Here is an 18,442-nt window from a genome sequence, read left to right as displayed (position 1 = left end):
AAGGGGGTGCTACGTATACAAACCGCTGTGGGGCAGGGAATGCCTCTGCTAGCTATAAATGACCTAAACTTATTGCTCATTGCCATCTACCCCATCAATACAGGGCTCTCTACTCCCATCCCCAGCTACTTACCCTGTCTTTAGTGCAGAAGGGGTTGCTAGGAGGATGAGCTGTCATGCTCTGTGTGAGCGCTCCCTGCTCTGCAACATGATAACCCAGTCTCCTGGCAGCTGCTCCTCCTGCACGGAGGACACTCTGTGGATTTAATTAGTTTTGTGTTGTCCCTTTTAAAGGTTGCTTTAGAATAGACCTTTGATGGCTGAAAGGAGCATATTGTGCCATTTAAAAATGTCAGTGCATTCATCCCTATTGGCAAAATCTGACTAAATTTCAGGAAAATGGAAACTCCCGGTTTTCACTCAATCATGACACTTGTCATAGGTTACAAGTAATATCTAGTAACTATCAGAATGGCTATCGTAATGAACATTTATTGGTATGTTAAAAAATGCTTATATCTTTCTTTTCTACAGATAAAAATGTCAGAATCTGGATCAGCAACCAAGAGGCACAACCCTGTAGACAGTATTCGCCGCAAGATCAAGACTATCGAGATGCGGGACCAGGACTCCAACCCACACCTACAGATCCCCAAATTTCAGTCTAGAAACTTTGACAGTCCCCAGTCCAGCACAAAGAAAGACTTGGAGGAGGTTCTGAAGAATCGCGCCATGAAAAGCGCCAGCAAAGACCCGGGGAGCCCCAGCACACTGGTTGCCTTCTCCCCACGGATCCAGGTTCAGTCTCCGATGATGCAACAAGTACTGGACTATGACTCCCCACTGAGCAGTATGCTCTACTCTGCTAGTGTGACCTCCAAAGAGAAGGCCAGGAAAGTCTGGCCATCCTGCGGCTCCCAGAGCTGCTCCACGCCAGTCGTCTTTCCCCGAGAGACCCACTTCAAGTTCCACCAGTCCACCAATCCAAGCTCTGTTATCTTTGAAGACCGGATCTTGCCCTCTGTTTCAAGTTTTTACTTTGACCAAAAATCTGAAAATTTTACATTGAAGTCTCCAGTTGTGAAGAGGTTGTCAATGAGTGAGAGTGCAGGTAAAACTTCCACACACAGGGCGGGCACAGTGAGAGGTCTTTAGTCATATTGCTTAGACCCCCATAATCAGATATAACCGCTACCCTCTGCTGCTGTGACTCCATAACTATTCCTTTAGCATATCGATATCTCTTTTCCAGGTCTGAAGCGTACAATAGAACACAAACATGAGTCGGCATCTGAAGTCAGTCTGATCTGTGAGGAGGACCTACTGGACAGCATTTTCCATGCCTGCGACACTGAACGCAGAGGTGAGGATTAAGTATGGTGAGGCCCAAACCATTAAGGATTCCCCATACCTGTCATCTCTATCTCAAAGCCATTCTTCCAAAGTCACAAAAAAAGTTACAGCATTCTAACTTTGCCCTGATTGTGTACGGGATCTCAAACGGGTACTTAAGAGATCTAACAGGTGAGAAAGAGGGTAGGAAAAATGCCAGATTGGTTACTTGTTATCTGGAATGCAGATGGGAGGCTGCAGGCGGGGGAAGGCCGGTCAGTGGCATGGATGCGGGCGAGGGAAGGCCAGTCAGTAGCGAGGGAAGGTCGGTCAGTGGCACGGAAGCAGGCGAGGGAAGGTCAGTCAGTGGCATGGATGCAGGCGAGGGAAGGTCGGTCAGTGGCAGGGATGCAGGCGAGGGAAGGTCAGTCAGTGTCATGAATGCCGGCGAGGGAAGGTCGGTCAGTGGCACGGATGCAGGCGAGGGAAGGTCGGTCAGTGGCACGGATGCAGGCGAGGAAAGGTCAGTCAGTGGCACGGATGCAGGCGAGGAAAGGTCAGTCAGTGGCACGGATGCAGGCGAGGAAAGGTCAGTCAGTGGCACGGATGCAGGCGAGGAAAGGTCAGTCAGTGGCACGGATGCAGGCGAGGGAAGGTCAGTCAGTGGCATGGATGCAGGCGAGGGAAAGCCAATCTGTGGCACGGATGCGGGCGAGGGAAGGCTGGTCAGTGGCACGGATGCGGGCGAGGGAAGGCTGGTCAGTGGCACGGCTGCAGGTAAGGGAAGGCCGGGCAGTAGCACGATTGCCACAATAGTCAGGGATGAGCCAGTGGCACAAATATGTGGGCAGGTCCTTTTATTTATTTATGCAATCAGAATGTGAAAATTGTACGTCATTCTAGTGTTTCTTCATTGTATTGGCAGTTAACACCCACTTATATTATGGATCATTTTGGGACTTAGGTAAGGTGGCAGTGTCGAAAATCGTGGATTACCTGCGATATACAACCAGCCGCGGCTCGGAAGACAGTGGACTCAGTGAACTGTGCAACATGCTGGATCCAGAGAAGAGGGACATATCGATGGACCTGGACACCTACCACGCCATTATGAAAGAATGGGTGGATGACTGCCGCAACAATGCGTAAGAGCTGATCGATTCCTCTATTTATGGTCAGGGCGTTCTTTGATTATACTGTTTGTATTTGGACAAATAATAACTAAGGGGAAACCTATTCTTGCAATTTGATTACATTTTAGTTCTAAAAGATTTATAGAAGACACATAAACCTTGTCAATGCAGATAGTTTAAAAAAAAAGGGATGCAGAGTAATCGAAGGGATATGAATGCTGATGTTCTGTGTGTCTTCCAGCACTGAAAATAAGACAAAGGATTCTGCCATTACTGAGGACTCCATGATTAAACTGCGGGACAGTATACTGGCAGGTGAGGACCAGAAGGAAAAAAAAAATGATCTCCACTTACCTCATGCACATTTTTAACTCAAATATTTCAGACCTCATCTGTTAGATACAAGGGAGATCATTGTTCTAGAACTACAAACTCCAGCATTCATAGAGCTCAGAATACACTGATCAGCACTGCAGTCTATAGCCTGTGACATTGATCGAGTAGGGGAAACCTGACAGGGCAGTTGTACAGAAGTTAATTGATTCAGCCGCTCCCTGCTGTATGGGCACTGTGGCTGTACAAAAGACTATTGATCGACTTCTGTATAACTGCCTGTCGGAGTTTCCCCACTCGATCTGTGCCGCAGGCAGAGAAGTCTCCCTGCTGTCGGAATACAATAGCTCAGTGGGGGGATTCTCACATCCACCTCAAATGTGTAATACTTTCCAGTAGGACAACAACCCTAAACATACAGCCCGAGCTACAATGGAATAATTTAGATCAAAGCATATTCTTGTGTTAGAATGGCCCAGTCAAAGTCCAGACCTAAATCCAATTGAGAATCTGTGGCATGACTTGAAAATTGCTGTTCAGACACTCTCCATCCAATCTGCTTGCGCTATTGAGCTATTTTGCAAAGAATGGGCAAAAATGTCACTCTCTAGATCACAGGTGTCAAACACAAGGCCCGCGGGGCTGAATCCGGACCTCCAGGCCATTTCATGTGGCCCTTGCACCTCTCCTGCAGCTGCAGGAGATCTCCAGCCCTCCTCTGGTCCTACTCCAGACCCTTACTCTCTGATTTCAAGCAATGCATCCAGCTTCTTCCCAGCAGCAGCATAAGGAAAGGGTGGTGTATTGTGATGTAAGGGAGAGTGGGGGACTCAACTTCTGATGGTGGGGTGACTCTTGTCATCTAATATATGGGAAAAGGATGCGCTGGACATCTAATCTTACATATACAACCACCCCTTTTGAGGGCAATCATAATGCTGATGCGGCCCACAATGAAATTGAGTTTGACACCCCTGCTCTAGATGTCCAAAGCTGGTAGAAACATCCCCAAAAAGTTTTGCAGCTGTAATGTGGTTCTACAAAGTATTGACTCAGGGAGGCTGAATACAAATGCACACCACACTTTTTTCACATATTTATTTGTAAAAAAATGATGTGCCAATTTGTTGGTTTATCACATAAAATCCCAATAAAATACATTTAGGTTTTCGGTTGTAACAGGATAAAATGTTGAAAATTTCAAGGGGTATGAATACTTTTTTCAAGGCACTGTATGTGACGACTGTATTGGCTGCCTTTAGATAGAAGGAACAGAGTACAACCCCAATTTCAAAAAAGTTGTGACGCTGTGTAAAATCAACATAAAAATGCAATGATTTGAAAATCTCAAACTCGTATTTTATTCACAATAGAAAATCTCAAATATTTTAAACTGAGAACATTTTAAGAAAAAAAAATAAGATCATTTTGAAATTAATGGCAGCAACACATCTCAAAGTTGGGACAGGGCAACCAAAAGCTGGCAAAGTAAATGGTACTAACAAGGAAGGAAACATTTTGCAACTAATGAAGTTAAATGACAACAGACCAGTAACATGATTAGGTATATAAAGAGCATCTTGGAGAGTCAGACGCTCAGAAGTAAAGATTCAGGTTCACCAATCTGTGAAAATCTGCATCTACAAATTGTCAAACAGAATGTTCATCAATGTAAAATTGCAAACACTTTAAATACTGTACATCATCTACACTACATAATAATATCAAAAGATTCTGAGAATTTGTGTATGTAAGGGACAAGGCTGAAATTAAATATTGGATAATTCACAAAAACACAGACAGTCTCCTGCGCTCGGGAGCTTGATCACTTGGTGAACAACTAGAGTCTTCCGTTGGAATAGGGAATGACCAGGGATCTTGCTGTCCTCCTCAGAATATTTGGTATTCTTGAGACTAAAATGTAAAGGAAAAAGGACGCACCGACCTAATGCATTACCAATGGCTAGGTTTAATTAAAATTGTACAAAAGATCATGCATGCTCACAAAACAAGTAAAAAACAAGCATAAACATCACTTTATCAAAGGGATAGATGCCTCCGGAAGGTCTCCTACTGGAACCAAACAGCCGGAGAGTCCAGGCAACATAGATTACAGCTACGGCTTACGCGTTGCGAGGGCAAACCCTCTTCCTCGGAGCCAAAAGACTATTACTTTTGGCTCTGAGGAAGAGGGTCCGCCCTCGCAACACGTAAGCCGTAGCTGTAATCTATGTTGTCTGGACTATCCGGCTGTTTGGTTCCAGTAGGAGACCTTCCGGAGGCATCTATCCCTTTTGATGGAGTGATGTTTATGCTTGTTTTTTACTTGTTTTGTGAGCATGCATGATCTTTTTTTATACAATTTTAATTAAACCTAGCCATTGGTAATGCACTAGGTCGGTGTGCCCTTCTTTTCCTTTTACATTAAATATTGGATGCCTGTGATCTTTGGGTCCTTGCAGCACTGCATTTTAAAACCGAAATGATTTTGTGATGGAATACTTCCAAAAATCACTGTCTGTGAACACAGTTCACCATGCCATCCAAAAATGCAAGCAAAAGCTCTACAATGCAAAGAATCCAGACGTGAACATTATCAAGAAATGCCTCCATCTTCTCTGGGCCGAAGCTCATTTAAAATGGTCTGTCGCAAAGTGGAAAACTGTCCTGTGGTCAAACGAATCAAAATTTGGCATTGGCAATGCGTCCTCCAGACTAAAGAGAAGGGGGACCTTTCAGCTCGTTATCCGCGGCCCCGTTCAAAAGCCTGCATCACTGATGGTATGGGGGTACATTGGTGTGTATGGGATGGATAGCTTGTACATCTGGAAAGGCACCATCAATAATGAAAAAAATACATCCATGTTTTGGAGCAGCAAATGCTCCTATCCAGAGGATGTCTTTTTTCAGGGAAGGCCTTGCATATTTCAGCACAACAATGCTAAACCGCATACTGCATCTATGAAAACAGCATGGCTTCCTAGTATAAGAGTCCAAGTGCTTAAAGGGGTTTTCCGCCCATTTTTTAAGTTTATTAAAAGTCAGCAGCTACAAAAAGTGTAGCTGCTGGCTTTTAATAAACTGACACTTACCTGCTCCAGCGTTCCAGCGACGTGCCGGCCGGGGGTCCGCTCCTCTCCCGCCCCACCACCCCCCCCCCCTCCCCGGCCGGCGTCTTCATTGTCACTGTGGGCACCCGGCCATGACAGCTTTCGGCTTCACGACCGGGCACCCACTGCGCATGCGCGAGCGGCGTGGCCCGGCGCTGCGCTGTTTGATTGGACAGGTGATCGCCTGGGACCTGTCACATGTCCCAGGCGATCGCCTACAGGGAGGAGCTGCCAAAAGGCGATATGACGTATCGCCTTTGCAGCCCCTCGGCGGAAGGAGGAAGTGGGACAGGAAGTCCCCTCCTCCTGAAGCCCCCACTCCCCCCCCCCCAAAAAAAAAAATTACATGCCAAATGTGGCATGTAAGGGGGAGAGGAGTGGGTTAAAACGGAAGTTCCATTTCTTTCTTGTACATCACGGGACACAGAGCGGCATATTCATTACTATGTGGGTTATATGGAGTACCTTCAGGTGATGGACACTGGCAATCTCAAACAGGAAGTGCCCCTCCCTATATAACCCCCTCCCATAGGAGGAGTACCTCAGTTTTTTCGCCAGTGTCTTAGGTGTTGGTCATGGTTTAGCTCACCTCCACATCCTTGGGATTAAGGTGGGCTAACCGGTTCTGTCCAAAGGCCTCAGTGCTAAAGTGGTCAGCAACCGGACCCCAAACCATTGGGGTGTAGCCCATAATGCTTTCTGTTCAGAGAGCTGGACCCTGGGCCAAGAACTTAGAAACCTTTGGGGGCCTAATGTTTCTGTTGCCAGGGTGCTATATGGGCCCAGGACAGTGGCTCCTTCATAGGAACCCAGGGCCTGAAGGTCTAGACGCCACCCACGGAGATGGGGGAAGATTGGACCTCTTGCTGTGCAAAAGTCCTGCGGCATGGAGCAGGTAAGTATTGGGGGAGCTTGCGGAACTTGGTTCTTAGCAGGTTCCCTACAGGGGGTGCACAGGGGGACAGGCCTGGGTATGCTCTGCATTGGCAAGGAATCACTATGTCTATGACAGAGACAGGATGATTCAATCTTTTTTCCCCAGTAATATGTGACCTCCCTGGTAAGTGTTGTTTAGCTGGGCTGCTGGCGCTAGGTGTGGGATCTCTGTAAGAGGGGAGTCTTTTTTCCATGCTAAAAGGAGGTCTGTGACCTACCTAAAGGGCTTACCTGCCTGGGTGCCTGCGCTGCTCCGTCCTCCTCCATGTGTGATGGCCCCCGCCGACGGGGGCGCGCGCGCGTGCCCGAGATATGAACGATTTTCGCGCCGTTTCCGTGGTGGGGGCGCGTCCCGGTGGGCGGCGAATCACAAATAAAGGAAGGGGAGGTCCTTCCATTAGCTGCCAAGAGCTCAGTGTCATCCTGAGCTAGAGGAGAGGAGGACACAGAGCGGAGCACGCCGAGGACACCCGGTGGCGAAAGGAAGAATTGCAGTTTTTTCTAAGGACTGTCAAACCTACAGATAGGTTTTCTTTTCCTTTTTTCAGCAGATGGCTATTGGCAATACTTAGTGGGAGACAGAGTGGTTTCTTTTCCTCTTCAAAAAAAAAAAAAAAAAAAGAAAAAGAAGAAGGGAAAGAACTGCTGATCTCCCTTCTCAGTTTGGGCGTTAGTCTCTATCGCTCCCAAACCGACAGATCCCCTTAGCTACGTCTGTGGCTGGGTGATAGCAGGTGTACCTCGGTATTGTACCATGCCTTCTGGGTCAGAGGGTACAAAGGGTGGGGATTCCCCCGCAAAATCCGAGGGCTCAGACACGGCTATGCCGCTGCTCTCCCCACAGGACATATCAGGGCACGCCTTGATGGGACCTGGGGGATCTGGTGCTGGGGCTGATCCAGGTCAGTCCAACCCCGGCTTTGTCACTGAGAGAGTTCTTGCTGTTTCTTTAGGTGAACTAGAGAAAAGAATGGCAAAAAGGATAGCTAAAGCTATATCGGGTAGAAAGCGGACTAGGTCTCCGTCACCCGAGCAAGAACCCTCAGACACAGAAATCCTTTCCCTGGGGGAATTGGATAGACTTGACGCTTTCGACCAGGGTGGTTCAGAGATCGAGGATCTGGATACTGAGGGGTCTGGTTCAGCCTCCCAAGGGGAAAGTTTGTGGGTTCAGGCCTTAACGGACATGGTCCATGAGGCATTTAAGTTACCCATACCAGAACCTCAAGTATCGGCGGTTTCAGCTTTAGGCTCTTTAAGAACGCCTCAAAGCAACGCAGTTTTCCCGATCCATCCTCTACTCGAGGAGGTCATGTTTCAGGATTGGATTAAGCCAGATAGTCTTTTTACCACCTAAAAAATTCTCTGTTTTATATCCTATGGAGGAGAAATTCTCCAAAAGATGGGCGCCCCCGGCGGTGGACGCAGCCATCTCCTATGTGAACAAATCTTTAACTTGTCCGGTGGAAAACGTACAGGTGTTTAAGGATCCGGTTGATAAACGCTTGGAAACATTACTGAAAGCCTCCTTTACTTCAGCAGGGGCGATAGTTCAGCCCGCTGTGGCTGCTATTGGAATTACCCAAGCATTATCAGATAAGACTAAGCAAATGCTTAAACTTATCCCTGCCCAGCAGGCAGAGGAATTTTCGGATATACCGAGGGCTATATGCTTTACGGTGGATGCTATCAAGGACTCCATCCAGCAGGCATCACGTTTATCCTTATTTCTAATCCATATGAGAAGGCTCTTATGGTTGAAGAGTTGGGAGGCTGAGCCCCCATGCAAAAAGCTCCTGGTAGGGTTTCCCTTCCATGGAGGACGACTCTTCGGAGAAGATCTGGATAGATATATTCAGACTATATCAAGCGGCAAAAGCACTCTCTTGCCAGTCAAGAAGAAAGCCAGAGGGCCCGCGTTTAAGCGCCAGCCCTCCCCGGGACAGGGGCCCTCTAATACCAGACAGTATCGACGGCCTCCTGCAAGATCAGGCTTTAACAATAAGCCACAAGGCCAAGCCACTGGGGGCAAGAAGCGATGGTACCGCAAGCCTGCAAAGCCAGCCCCCAAGTCGGCCTTATGAAGGGGCGCCCCCACCCACGATGGTGGGGGGAAGGCTACGTCTCTTTGCAGAAGTTTGGGAGGCCAGCATTCCCGACTGCTGGGTACGGTCTTCCGTGGCCACGGGCTACAAACTAGAATTTTCAGAATTCCCTCCTCCTCATTACCAGGAGTCAAGAGTACCAGGCGACCCGGTGAAGGGAGCCGCGTTGATGGCGGCATTGAATCATCTGCTGTGCCAGAAGGTGATAGTAGAAGTACCAGTCCAGGAACAGGGCTTGGGGTTCTACTCCAACCTGTTTATCATCCCAAAGCCCAACGGCGATGTCAGGCCAATTTTGGACTTAAAGGGAGTAAATGCGTACCTAAAGGTCCGCTCATTCCGGATGGAAACTATTCGGTCAGCTGTCGCCGTGCTCCAGAAGGACGACTTCATGGCGTCCATAGACATAAAGGATGCTTACCTTCATGTGCCAATTTTTCAGCCACATCAGGTATTTCTACGCTTCTCGGTGGCTCAGCGTCATTTCCAATTTGTGGCGCTCCCCTTCGGGTTGGCTACGGCCCCCCGGGTATTCACGAAGGTCCTAGCCCCAATCCTAGCCAATCTAAGGACCCAAGGGGTCACGGTCCTAGCTTACCTGGACGACCTCTTGGTCGTAGACCACTCGTTTCCTGGCCTGGAACGAGCAGTCGCCCTCACGGTTCAGTACCTCGAGAGGTTCGGCTGGGTCCTAAATCGAGACAAATCAGCATTTCGGCCCACAAGGCAGCTGGAATATCTCGGCATGAGATTGGATACAGAACAACAGAAGGTGTTCCTACCTCTATTAAAGGTCAAGGCCATCAAAGAGCTAATACAAATAGTTCTGAGCAAGAGAAAGCCAACTGTTCGCCTATGTATGCGGCTACTAGGCAAGATGGTGGCCACCTTCGAGGCGGTACCGTATGCTCAGAGCCACACTCGCATCCTGCAGGCAGCCATCCTGTCAGCATGGAGCAAGAGGCCTCAGGCCTTGGAGATTCCTTTGCCACTCTCACCAAGAGTCCGGCAAAGTCTATCTTGGTGGTTAAACCCTCAGAATCTCCTGAAGGGAAAGACGTTCAGTCCTGTGACCTGGAAGATAGTAACCACAGACGCCAGCCTGATCGGCTGGGGAGCAATTTTGGATGGTTGCACTCGACAGGGCACTTGGGCAGCGGCAGAGAAGCAGTTGCCCATCAATATCTTGGAGCTCAGAGCTGCCCGACTAGCCCTCAGGGCTTGGACGTCCAAACTGCAGGGGTTCCCGGTGAGAATACAATCGGACAATGCCACGGCGGTGGCATACATAAATCACCAAGGGGGAACCAAGAGTCAAGCCGCTCAGAAAGAAGTGAGCTTGATTTTCTTGTGGGCAGAAGCCCATGTGCCCTGCATATCGGCTATATTCATTCCCGGAGTGGACAACCTACAGGCGGACTTCTTAAGTCACCAGACTCTATTGCCGGGGGAGTGGTCTCTGCATCCACAGGTCTTTCAGACACTCTGCCAGAAGTGGGGAGTGCCGGACGTGAATATCATGGCATCGAGACTAAACAAGAAGCTAGACAGGTTCATGTCCCGCACAAGGGATCCCAGAGCCTGCGGAACCGATGCGTTAGTTTGCCCTTGGCATCAGTTCAAACTTCTTTATGCATTTCCCCCGCTCCAGTTACTACCCCGCCTGCTGCGCAGGATCAGGGTGGAGCACATACCAGTCATCCTGGTAGCTCCAGCATAGCCCAGAAGGGCATGGTATTCACTAATCCTGAAGATGGTAGTGGGAGACCCTTGGACTCTTCCTCTACGGCCAGACCTGCTATCGCAAGGTCCGATCCTCCACCCTGCCTTACGGCATCTAAATTTGACGGCCTGGAAGCTGAATCCCTGATTCTCAGGGGTAGAGGTCTGTCTCAGAAAGTAATCTCTACCCTAATCAGAGCCAGGAAACCGGTCTCTAGGGTGATTTATTACAGGGTCTGGAAGGCCTATGTAGGCTGGTGTGAGTCCAAGCGATGGCTTTCTCGCAAGTTTACCATCGATAGAGTATTAAGTTTTCTCCAGCTAGGAGTGGATAAAGGACTGGCATTAAGCACAATCAAAGGACAGATTTCAGCTTTGTCAGTGTGGTTTCAGCGGCCGCTGGCCACCCACTCGCTAGTTAAGACCTTCCTTCAAGGGGTCTTGCGTATTAATCCTCCAGTTAAATCCCCGCTTTGTCCGTGGGATTTAAATCTTGTTCTGTCAAGTTTACAGAAACAACCTTTTGAGCCGTTGGCTGAAATTCCTTTGGTTTTACTAACAAGGAAGTTAGTATTTTTGGTCGCCATAGTTTCCGCCAGAAGAGTATCGGAACTGGCAGCCTTATCCTGTAAGGAACCATATCTTATTTTACATAAGGACAAGGTCGTTCTCCGCCCTCATCCTTCCTTCCTACCGAAGGTTATATCCAGTTTTCATCTAAACCAGGATTTGGTATTACCATCCTTCTTCCCTAAACCTACTTCCAGAAAGGAAGGGTTGCTGCATACCTTGGATATTGTCAGGGCCATGAAGGCCTATCTTAAAGCTACAGAGAAGATCCGGAAAACAGATGTGTTGTTCATTTTACCGGATGGGCCCAAGAAGGGGCAGGCAGCTGCAAAATCCACCATCTCGAGATGGATTAAACAGTTAATCACTCAGGCCTACGGCTTGAAAGGGTTGCCTCCTCCGTTATCATTAAAGGCTCATTCTACTAGGGCCATGGGCGCCTCCTGGGCAGCACACCACCAGATCTCTATGGCTCAAGTTTGCAAGGCGGCAACCTGGTCTTCTGTCCACACGTTTACAAAATTCTACCAGTTGGACGTAAGAAGGAATACTGATACAGCCTTTGGGCAGGCAGTGCTGCAGGCTGCAGTTTGAGACCCTCGGATTCCGGGGGCTCCCTTTTTGAGTTAAATTTAAAAATTATTTTTCTCAACTAAGTTGGATTTATTATGATTTGAGTATATCTCTAAATTAAATCCTTTTGTCTTGGGAAGATGTTCTCCCTCCCCTCATTGTAAGCATTGCTTTGGGACATCCCACATAGTAATGAATATGCCGCTCTGTGTCCTGTGATGTACGAGAAAGAAAAAGGGATTTTTAATACAGCTTACCTGTAAAATCCTTTTCTTGGAGTACATCACGGGACACAGAGCTCCCACCCCTCTTATGGGGACCATTTTGGGAGGCATACTGCTTGCTACAAAACTGAGGTACTCCTCCTATGGGAGGGGGTTATATAGGGAGAGGAACTTCCTGTTTGAGATTGCCAGTGTCCATCACCTGAAGGTACTCCATATAACCCACATAGTAATGAATATGCCGCTCTGTGTCCCGTGATGTACTCCAAGAAAAGGATTTTACAGGTAAGCTGTATTAAAAATCCCTTTTTTTGGGTGGAACTCCTCTTTAAATATGACGACGACCCAGGACTGTTGTGCAGTTAGAATCTTGTATCAGACAAAAATGGGACAACATTCCACAACTCTAGTAATAGGCCTCCTCAGTTCCAAAGCATTTTTAGACTGGTTATAAAAGAGGGGATTCTCATACCATAGTAAACATGGCCCTGTCCCCAAAAACAATTGAGACGTGTTACTGCAATCAATTTCAAAATGACCAAATTACTTAACAAATTTTCTTAAAATGGTTAAATTTTACAGTTTAGACTTTTGATATGTTTTCTTTTGTGAATAAAATATATAGGTTTATGAGATTTTCAAATCCTTGCATTCTGTTTAGATGGTTAGATGTAGAAAGAGCAGAGTGATTCAGGAAAGGAGAGTTATGCCGCTTACAGACGATCATTTTTCGGCTTTTAAAAAACAAAGTTTTTTTTAAAATGTCATTTAAAATGATCGTGTGTGGGCTTCACAGCATTTTTCGTGCTATATTTTTTAACAACGTTTTAAACAATGTCGTTTTTCAGGTTGTAAAAAATTATCGTGTGTAGGCTTTAAGGACGTGAAAAACCCACGCATGCTTAGAAGCAAGTTATGAGATGGAGCGCTTGTTCTGGTAAAACTGCCGTTCGTGATGGAGTAAGCACATTGATCACGCTGTAACGGACAGAAAAGCGCAAATCGTCTTTTACAAACACAAAATCAGCAAAAGCAGCCCCAAGGGTGGCGTCATCCGCATGGAACTTCCCCTTTATAGTGCCGTCGTACGTGTTGTACGTCACCGCGCTTCTCGTGTGTGGGCAATGTCGTTTTAATGATGAAGTTGGAAAAAACTTTGTTTTTTTTCTAGAGGCTGAACAACGTTGTTTTTTACAAGCCGAAAAATGATCGTGTGTACGCGGCATTAGAGCAAGGCGTAGAGTGCTCATTCTCTTTATCTTTTTCAGATGTTAAGATTTTACATATTAAGTTGTATTTTATAGTTCTAAGTTGGTGTCTGTGTTATGCAGTTCGCAGGATCTCTGGGACCACCATGAATATCACATCTGGCAGTCTGGAGGCATTTGGTGGTGACATCTCGCGGGATCTGTAAGTGAAATTATTGCTCCCTATAAAGCGTCATTGTATATTTTATGATACCTGTAAAATGTGTATTAGACCTAACCCTCCAAGCCAGGATCACATGCAGTAATGTCAATTAATGAACGGTTTTGAAATTTCCAACACTTTTAAAATATCTATGTTCTGTATTGATTTATTTACATGAGAAACTTCATTACAGGTGAATGAACCAGATTGTACAGATAAACCAACGCTAGCTCAGCCTAATTGGTGGACACCAGAAAATCAGGACTGTTACTTTGTTACAGTAGTATTTGTATCTCTAGGCATACAGCTAGTGTCACTAGAGAAATAAAATATATATTACGCACTGCCCACTTTATTAGGTGCCCTTTGCTAGTACCGTGTTCGGCGTGTTGGACCCCCTTTGGCCTTCAGAACTGCCTTTAATTCCTTGTGGCATAGATTCAACAAGGTGTTGGAAACATTGCTCAGAGATTTTGGTCCATATTGACATGGCATCACACAGTTGCTGCAGATTTGTCAGCTGCACATCCATGATGAGAATCTCTCATTCTACCACATCCCAAAGGCGCTCCATTGGATTGAGATCTGGTGAGTGTGGAAGCCATTGGAGTACAGTGACCTCATTGTCATGTTCAAGAAACCAGTGGTGAGATGATTAGATCTTTGTGATACGGTGCATTATCCTGCTGGAAGGAGCCATCAGAAGATGGGTACACTGTAGTCATAAAGGGATGGACATGGTCAGCAACAATACTCGGGTAAGGCGTGGCATTTAAATGATGGCCAGTTGCTACTAAGGGGCCCAAAGTGTGCCAAGAAAATATCCCCCACACCATTACACCACCAGCCTGAACCATTGATACAAGGCAGGATGGATCCATGCTTTCATATTGTTTACACCAAATTCTGACCCCCTACCATCTGAATGTCCCAGCTGAAATTGAGACTCATAAGACCAGGCAACGTTTTTCCAATCTTCTGTTGTCCAATTTTTGGTGAGCCTGTGCCAATTGTAGCCTCAGTTTCCTGTTCTTGGCTGACAGGATTGGCACCCGGTGTGAACTTCTGCTTCAAAGTCTGATTGATGTGTTGTGCATTCAGAGATGGTATTCTGCATACCTTGGTTCTAACAAGTGGTTATTTGAGTTACTGTTGCCTTTCTATCATCTTGGACCAGTCTGCCCCTTCTCCTGTGACTTTAGCAAAGCATTTTTGTCCACACAACTGCCGCTCGCTGGATATTTTCTCTGTTTCGGACCATTCCCTGTAAACCCTAGAGATTGTTGTGCATAAAAATCCCAATAGATCAGCAGATTTTGAAATGCTCAGACCAGCCCATCTGGCACCAACAACCATGCCACGTTCAAAGTTACTTGCATCCCCATTCTGAGGCTCCGTTTGAACTTCAGCAAGTAGTCTTCAGCACATCTAGATGCCTAAATGCATTGTTGCTGTAATGCGATTGGCTGATTAGTAATTTGTGTTACCTAGCAATTGAACAGGTGTACCTAATAAAGAAGCCGTTGAGTGTATATTTATTTCTTATCTCCCGTCTCTCTCTGGACCCTGTGCTGGGCCATGGGATGAATGCAAGGGCTGTCAATGATGAACTACCTATGAAAATGCTAACCTATTTTTTTTAATGTCTGCATTCAATAAACAAGCAGATAAACAAGCAGACCAACACAAAGTGGCACATAATTGTGAAGTGGAAGGAAAATAATAAATGTTTTTAATTTCTTATTTTTTTTTTGCAAATATGTGAAAAGTGTGGCGTGCATTTGTATTCAGCCCCCTTTACTCTGATACCCCTAACTAAAATCTAGTTGAACCAGTTGCCCTCAGAAGTCGCCTATCTAGTAAATGGAGTTTGTATGTGTAGCGCCTATGTACTTTGTAGTATCGGTGCTAGTTAAATTTATGTGTAGATCAGAGTGTAGTTAAACTCTGATCCAGATTGTTAGCAGCAAAATGCGGTCTCTGTCTCGGCTTGGCTGGGCTGTGAGTCCATTCTGCTGTACTGGGGTGTTCTTCCAGCCCCGGTGCTGCAGGTGGCAGTAGTGGAGTCAAGGTTTGGGTGCTCTTGCCAGCAGCCAATCACGGGGGTTTGTCTCTGCTGGACATGCTGGGGAGGGGTATTTATGGGGCAGACGCCATTGGTTCTGGGTCGTCTTCTTCCAGTGTGGCACCCACCTTTAGGGTGGCCACATCACGGCACCCCAGCGTTATGGCCTACCTGCCCATGTGTGTCACGCGGTGTTCCTGGTTCCAGGGCCATGATGGCCCGGAGCATCTGAACAGCGACGAGGAACCAGTGAGTGACTGAGTTCCCATTCTTGAAGATCCCAAGCTGTACTGCTGTTCGGTGGGGAGTCGGTCTGAGGAGCACAAATGAGAGGCTGATGGTCCAAAAGGGCCTGGATAAACCACCGGGGATCAAGGTAGCCGGACACCGAGGGATTGATCACCTGTCGGTCGGTCAGTACCTGGGCGGCAAGTTGAAGGAGATCCAGACGTAATTATCCCCACAACATAATGCTGCCACCACCATGTTTCACAGTGGGAACGGTAGGTTCAGGGTGATGTGCAGCGTTGATTTTCAGCCACACATGGCATTTTACTTTTAGGCCAAAAAGTAAAATTTTTGGGCTCATCTGACCAGAGCACCTTCTTCCACATGTTTCCTGTGTCCCCCCACATGGCTTCTTGCAAACGGGACTTCTAATGTCTTTCTTCTTGCAACCCTTCCATAAGGCCCCTTTCAAACTGGGGCGTTTTTCGAGCGTAGCCTCATCTGCAATCCCAATGTGCTGGTAAAGCACCGCTAAGACCCTAACGTTTTAGGGCGTTTTTGCAGTGCCTCAGTGTGAAAGGGTAAGGCGTTTTTACAGCGCTTTCAATTCATTTCAATGGAGAGGGGCGTTTTTGGAGCGTTTTTTTCAGCGCCCAAAAGCTGCTCCAAAGATGCTGCTTGCAGGACTCGGTGTGAAAGGGTCAATTGAGATGCATGGAGAGCGTTTTAGGAGCATTTTAATAGCGCTATTTTTAACCCTAAAATAACTCTAAAAACGCTTCAGTGTGAAAGGGGTCTAAAGGCCAGATTTTATGGAGTTCACAACTAATAGATTCTCCCACCTGAGATGTGGGTCTCTGCAGCTCCTCCAGAGTTACCATTTGCCTCTGGCTGCTTCTCTGATTATTGCTCTCCTGGCCCGGCCTGTCAGTTTAGGTGGATGGGCATGTCTTGCTAGTTTTGCAGTTGTGCCATACTCTTTCCATTTTTGGATAATGAATTGAACATTGCTCCGTGAGATGTTCAAAGCTTGGGATATTTTTTTTATAACATAACCCTGCTTTAAACTTCTCTACAACTTTTATACCTGACCTACCTGGTGTGTTCATTTTGGCCTGTTTGTTCACTAAGGTTTTCTAACAAACCTCTGAGGGCTTCACAGAACAGGAGTATATATACTAAGATGAAATTACCAAAGGTGGATTCCATATACTAATTGGGTGACTTCTGAAGGCAATTGGTTGCACTAGATTTTACCTAGGGGTATCAGAGTAAAGGGGGCTGAATACAAATGCACACCACACTTTTCAGATAATTATTTGTAAAAAAAAAAAAAAATGAAAAACATTTATCATTTTCCTTCCACTTCATAATTTTGTGCCACTTTGTGTTGGACTATCACATAAAATACATTTAGGTTTTTGGCTGTAACCGTAACATGACAAAATGTGGAAAATGTCAATATTTATTTAGTATTATTTTTTTTTTGTGTGTGTGTGTGTGTGTGTGTGTATATACACACACACACACACACACACACACACACACACACACACACACACACAGTATCTCACAAAAGTGAGTACACCCCTTGCATTTTTGTAAATATTTTATTATATCCTTTTATGTGACAACACTGAAGAAATGACACTTTGCTACAATGCAAAGTAGTGAGTGTACAGCTTGTATAACAGTGTATATTTGCTGTCCCCTCAAAATATCTCAACACACAGCCATTAATGTCTAAACCGCTGGCAACAAAAGTGAGTACACCCCTAAGTGAAAATGTCCAAACTGGGCCCAATTAGCCATTTTCACTCCCCAGTGTCATGTGACTCGTTAGTGTTACAAGGTCTCATGTGTGAATGGGGAGCAGGTGTGTTAAATTTGGTGCTATCGCTCATACTGGTCACTGGAAGCTTAAAATGGCACCTCATGTCAAAGAATTCTCTGAGGATCTGAAAAAAAAAATTGTTGCTCTACATAAAGATGGCCTAGGCCAGGGATATGCAATTAGCGGACCTCCAGCTGTTGCAAAACTACAAATCCCATCATGCCTCTGCCTCTGGGTGTCATGCCTGTGGCTGTCAGAATCTTGCTATGTCTCATGGGAGTTGTAGTTCTGCAACAGCTGGAGGTCAGCTAATTGCATATCCCTGGCCTAGGCTATAAAAAAAAAAAAGAAAAAGTGAGGTGTGTGAGAGAGAGAGAGAGAGAGAGAGAGAGAGAGAGAGCTCTATCTATATCACTTTATGTCACAAGAAATGTACAATGTGACAGGTCCTCTTGCGATGTTGACAATGCTGTGGCAACTGTTTGACTTTCTTTGAAATATGATGTAGTGAGATAAGTTCCCTCTGTTGCTATGAAGAGAGTTTGTTTCTCTGAGCGCTTGGCGGAGGTTAGGTGACGGAGAGCGATGAGAGACCGCACTCTGTTATACGTTCAGGTATGGAGTCTTTCTTCCCTCAGGTTTAGAGATTTGGGACCTTTTCATCAGTTGAAGCTCTGTGCTAATCTTTCATGCATGAGCATTTTTGTATTTAAACAAGACTCGTGTGCCTACTGAGTGGTTGTGATTTTCATGCTGGCATCTTCTGTACCTGGCTGCTCCTCACGCTGCCCCGTGTCACCTAATATTGTAACTGTCCTTCTACTGAGCCTGTCAAAGACAGCCAGTGTGTTCCCAGGTTCCAGCTCT

The 18,442-nt window shown here is 46.4% G+C and overlaps 1 protein-coding gene across 1 annotated transcript in view; it reads left to right on the top strand.

Annotated features, from left to right (window-relative positions):
* Positions 1–18,442, top strand: part of LOC120930498 (inositol 1,4,5-triphosphate receptor associated 2) — a 37,541-nt gene that overhangs the window by 2,777 nt on the left and 16,322 nt on the right. Inside the window, exons 2-6 of the mRNA XM_040341676.1 lie at positions 535–1,111; positions 1,253–1,363; positions 2,297–2,477; positions 2,707–2,780; positions 13,370–13,448. Coding sequence (XP_040197610.1) covers positions 541–1,111; positions 1,253–1,363; positions 2,297–2,477; positions 2,707–2,780; positions 13,370–13,448 — 1,016 coding nt within the window. The 5' untranslated portion in view covers positions 535–540. The remainder of the gene's footprint in view (positions 1–534; positions 1,112–1,252; positions 1,364–2,296; positions 2,478–2,706; positions 2,781–13,369; positions 13,449–18,442) is intronic.

Source organism: Rana temporaria, chromosome 3 (assembly GCF_905171775.1).
Source record: "Rana temporaria chromosome 3, aRanTem1.1, whole genome shotgun sequence".
Taxonomy (NCBI): Eukaryota; Metazoa; Chordata; class Amphibia; order Anura; family Ranidae; genus Rana; species Rana temporaria.
The sequence above is the reverse complement of the archived record's forward strand: the minus strand, read 5'-3'. Positions and strand labels throughout refer to the sequence as shown.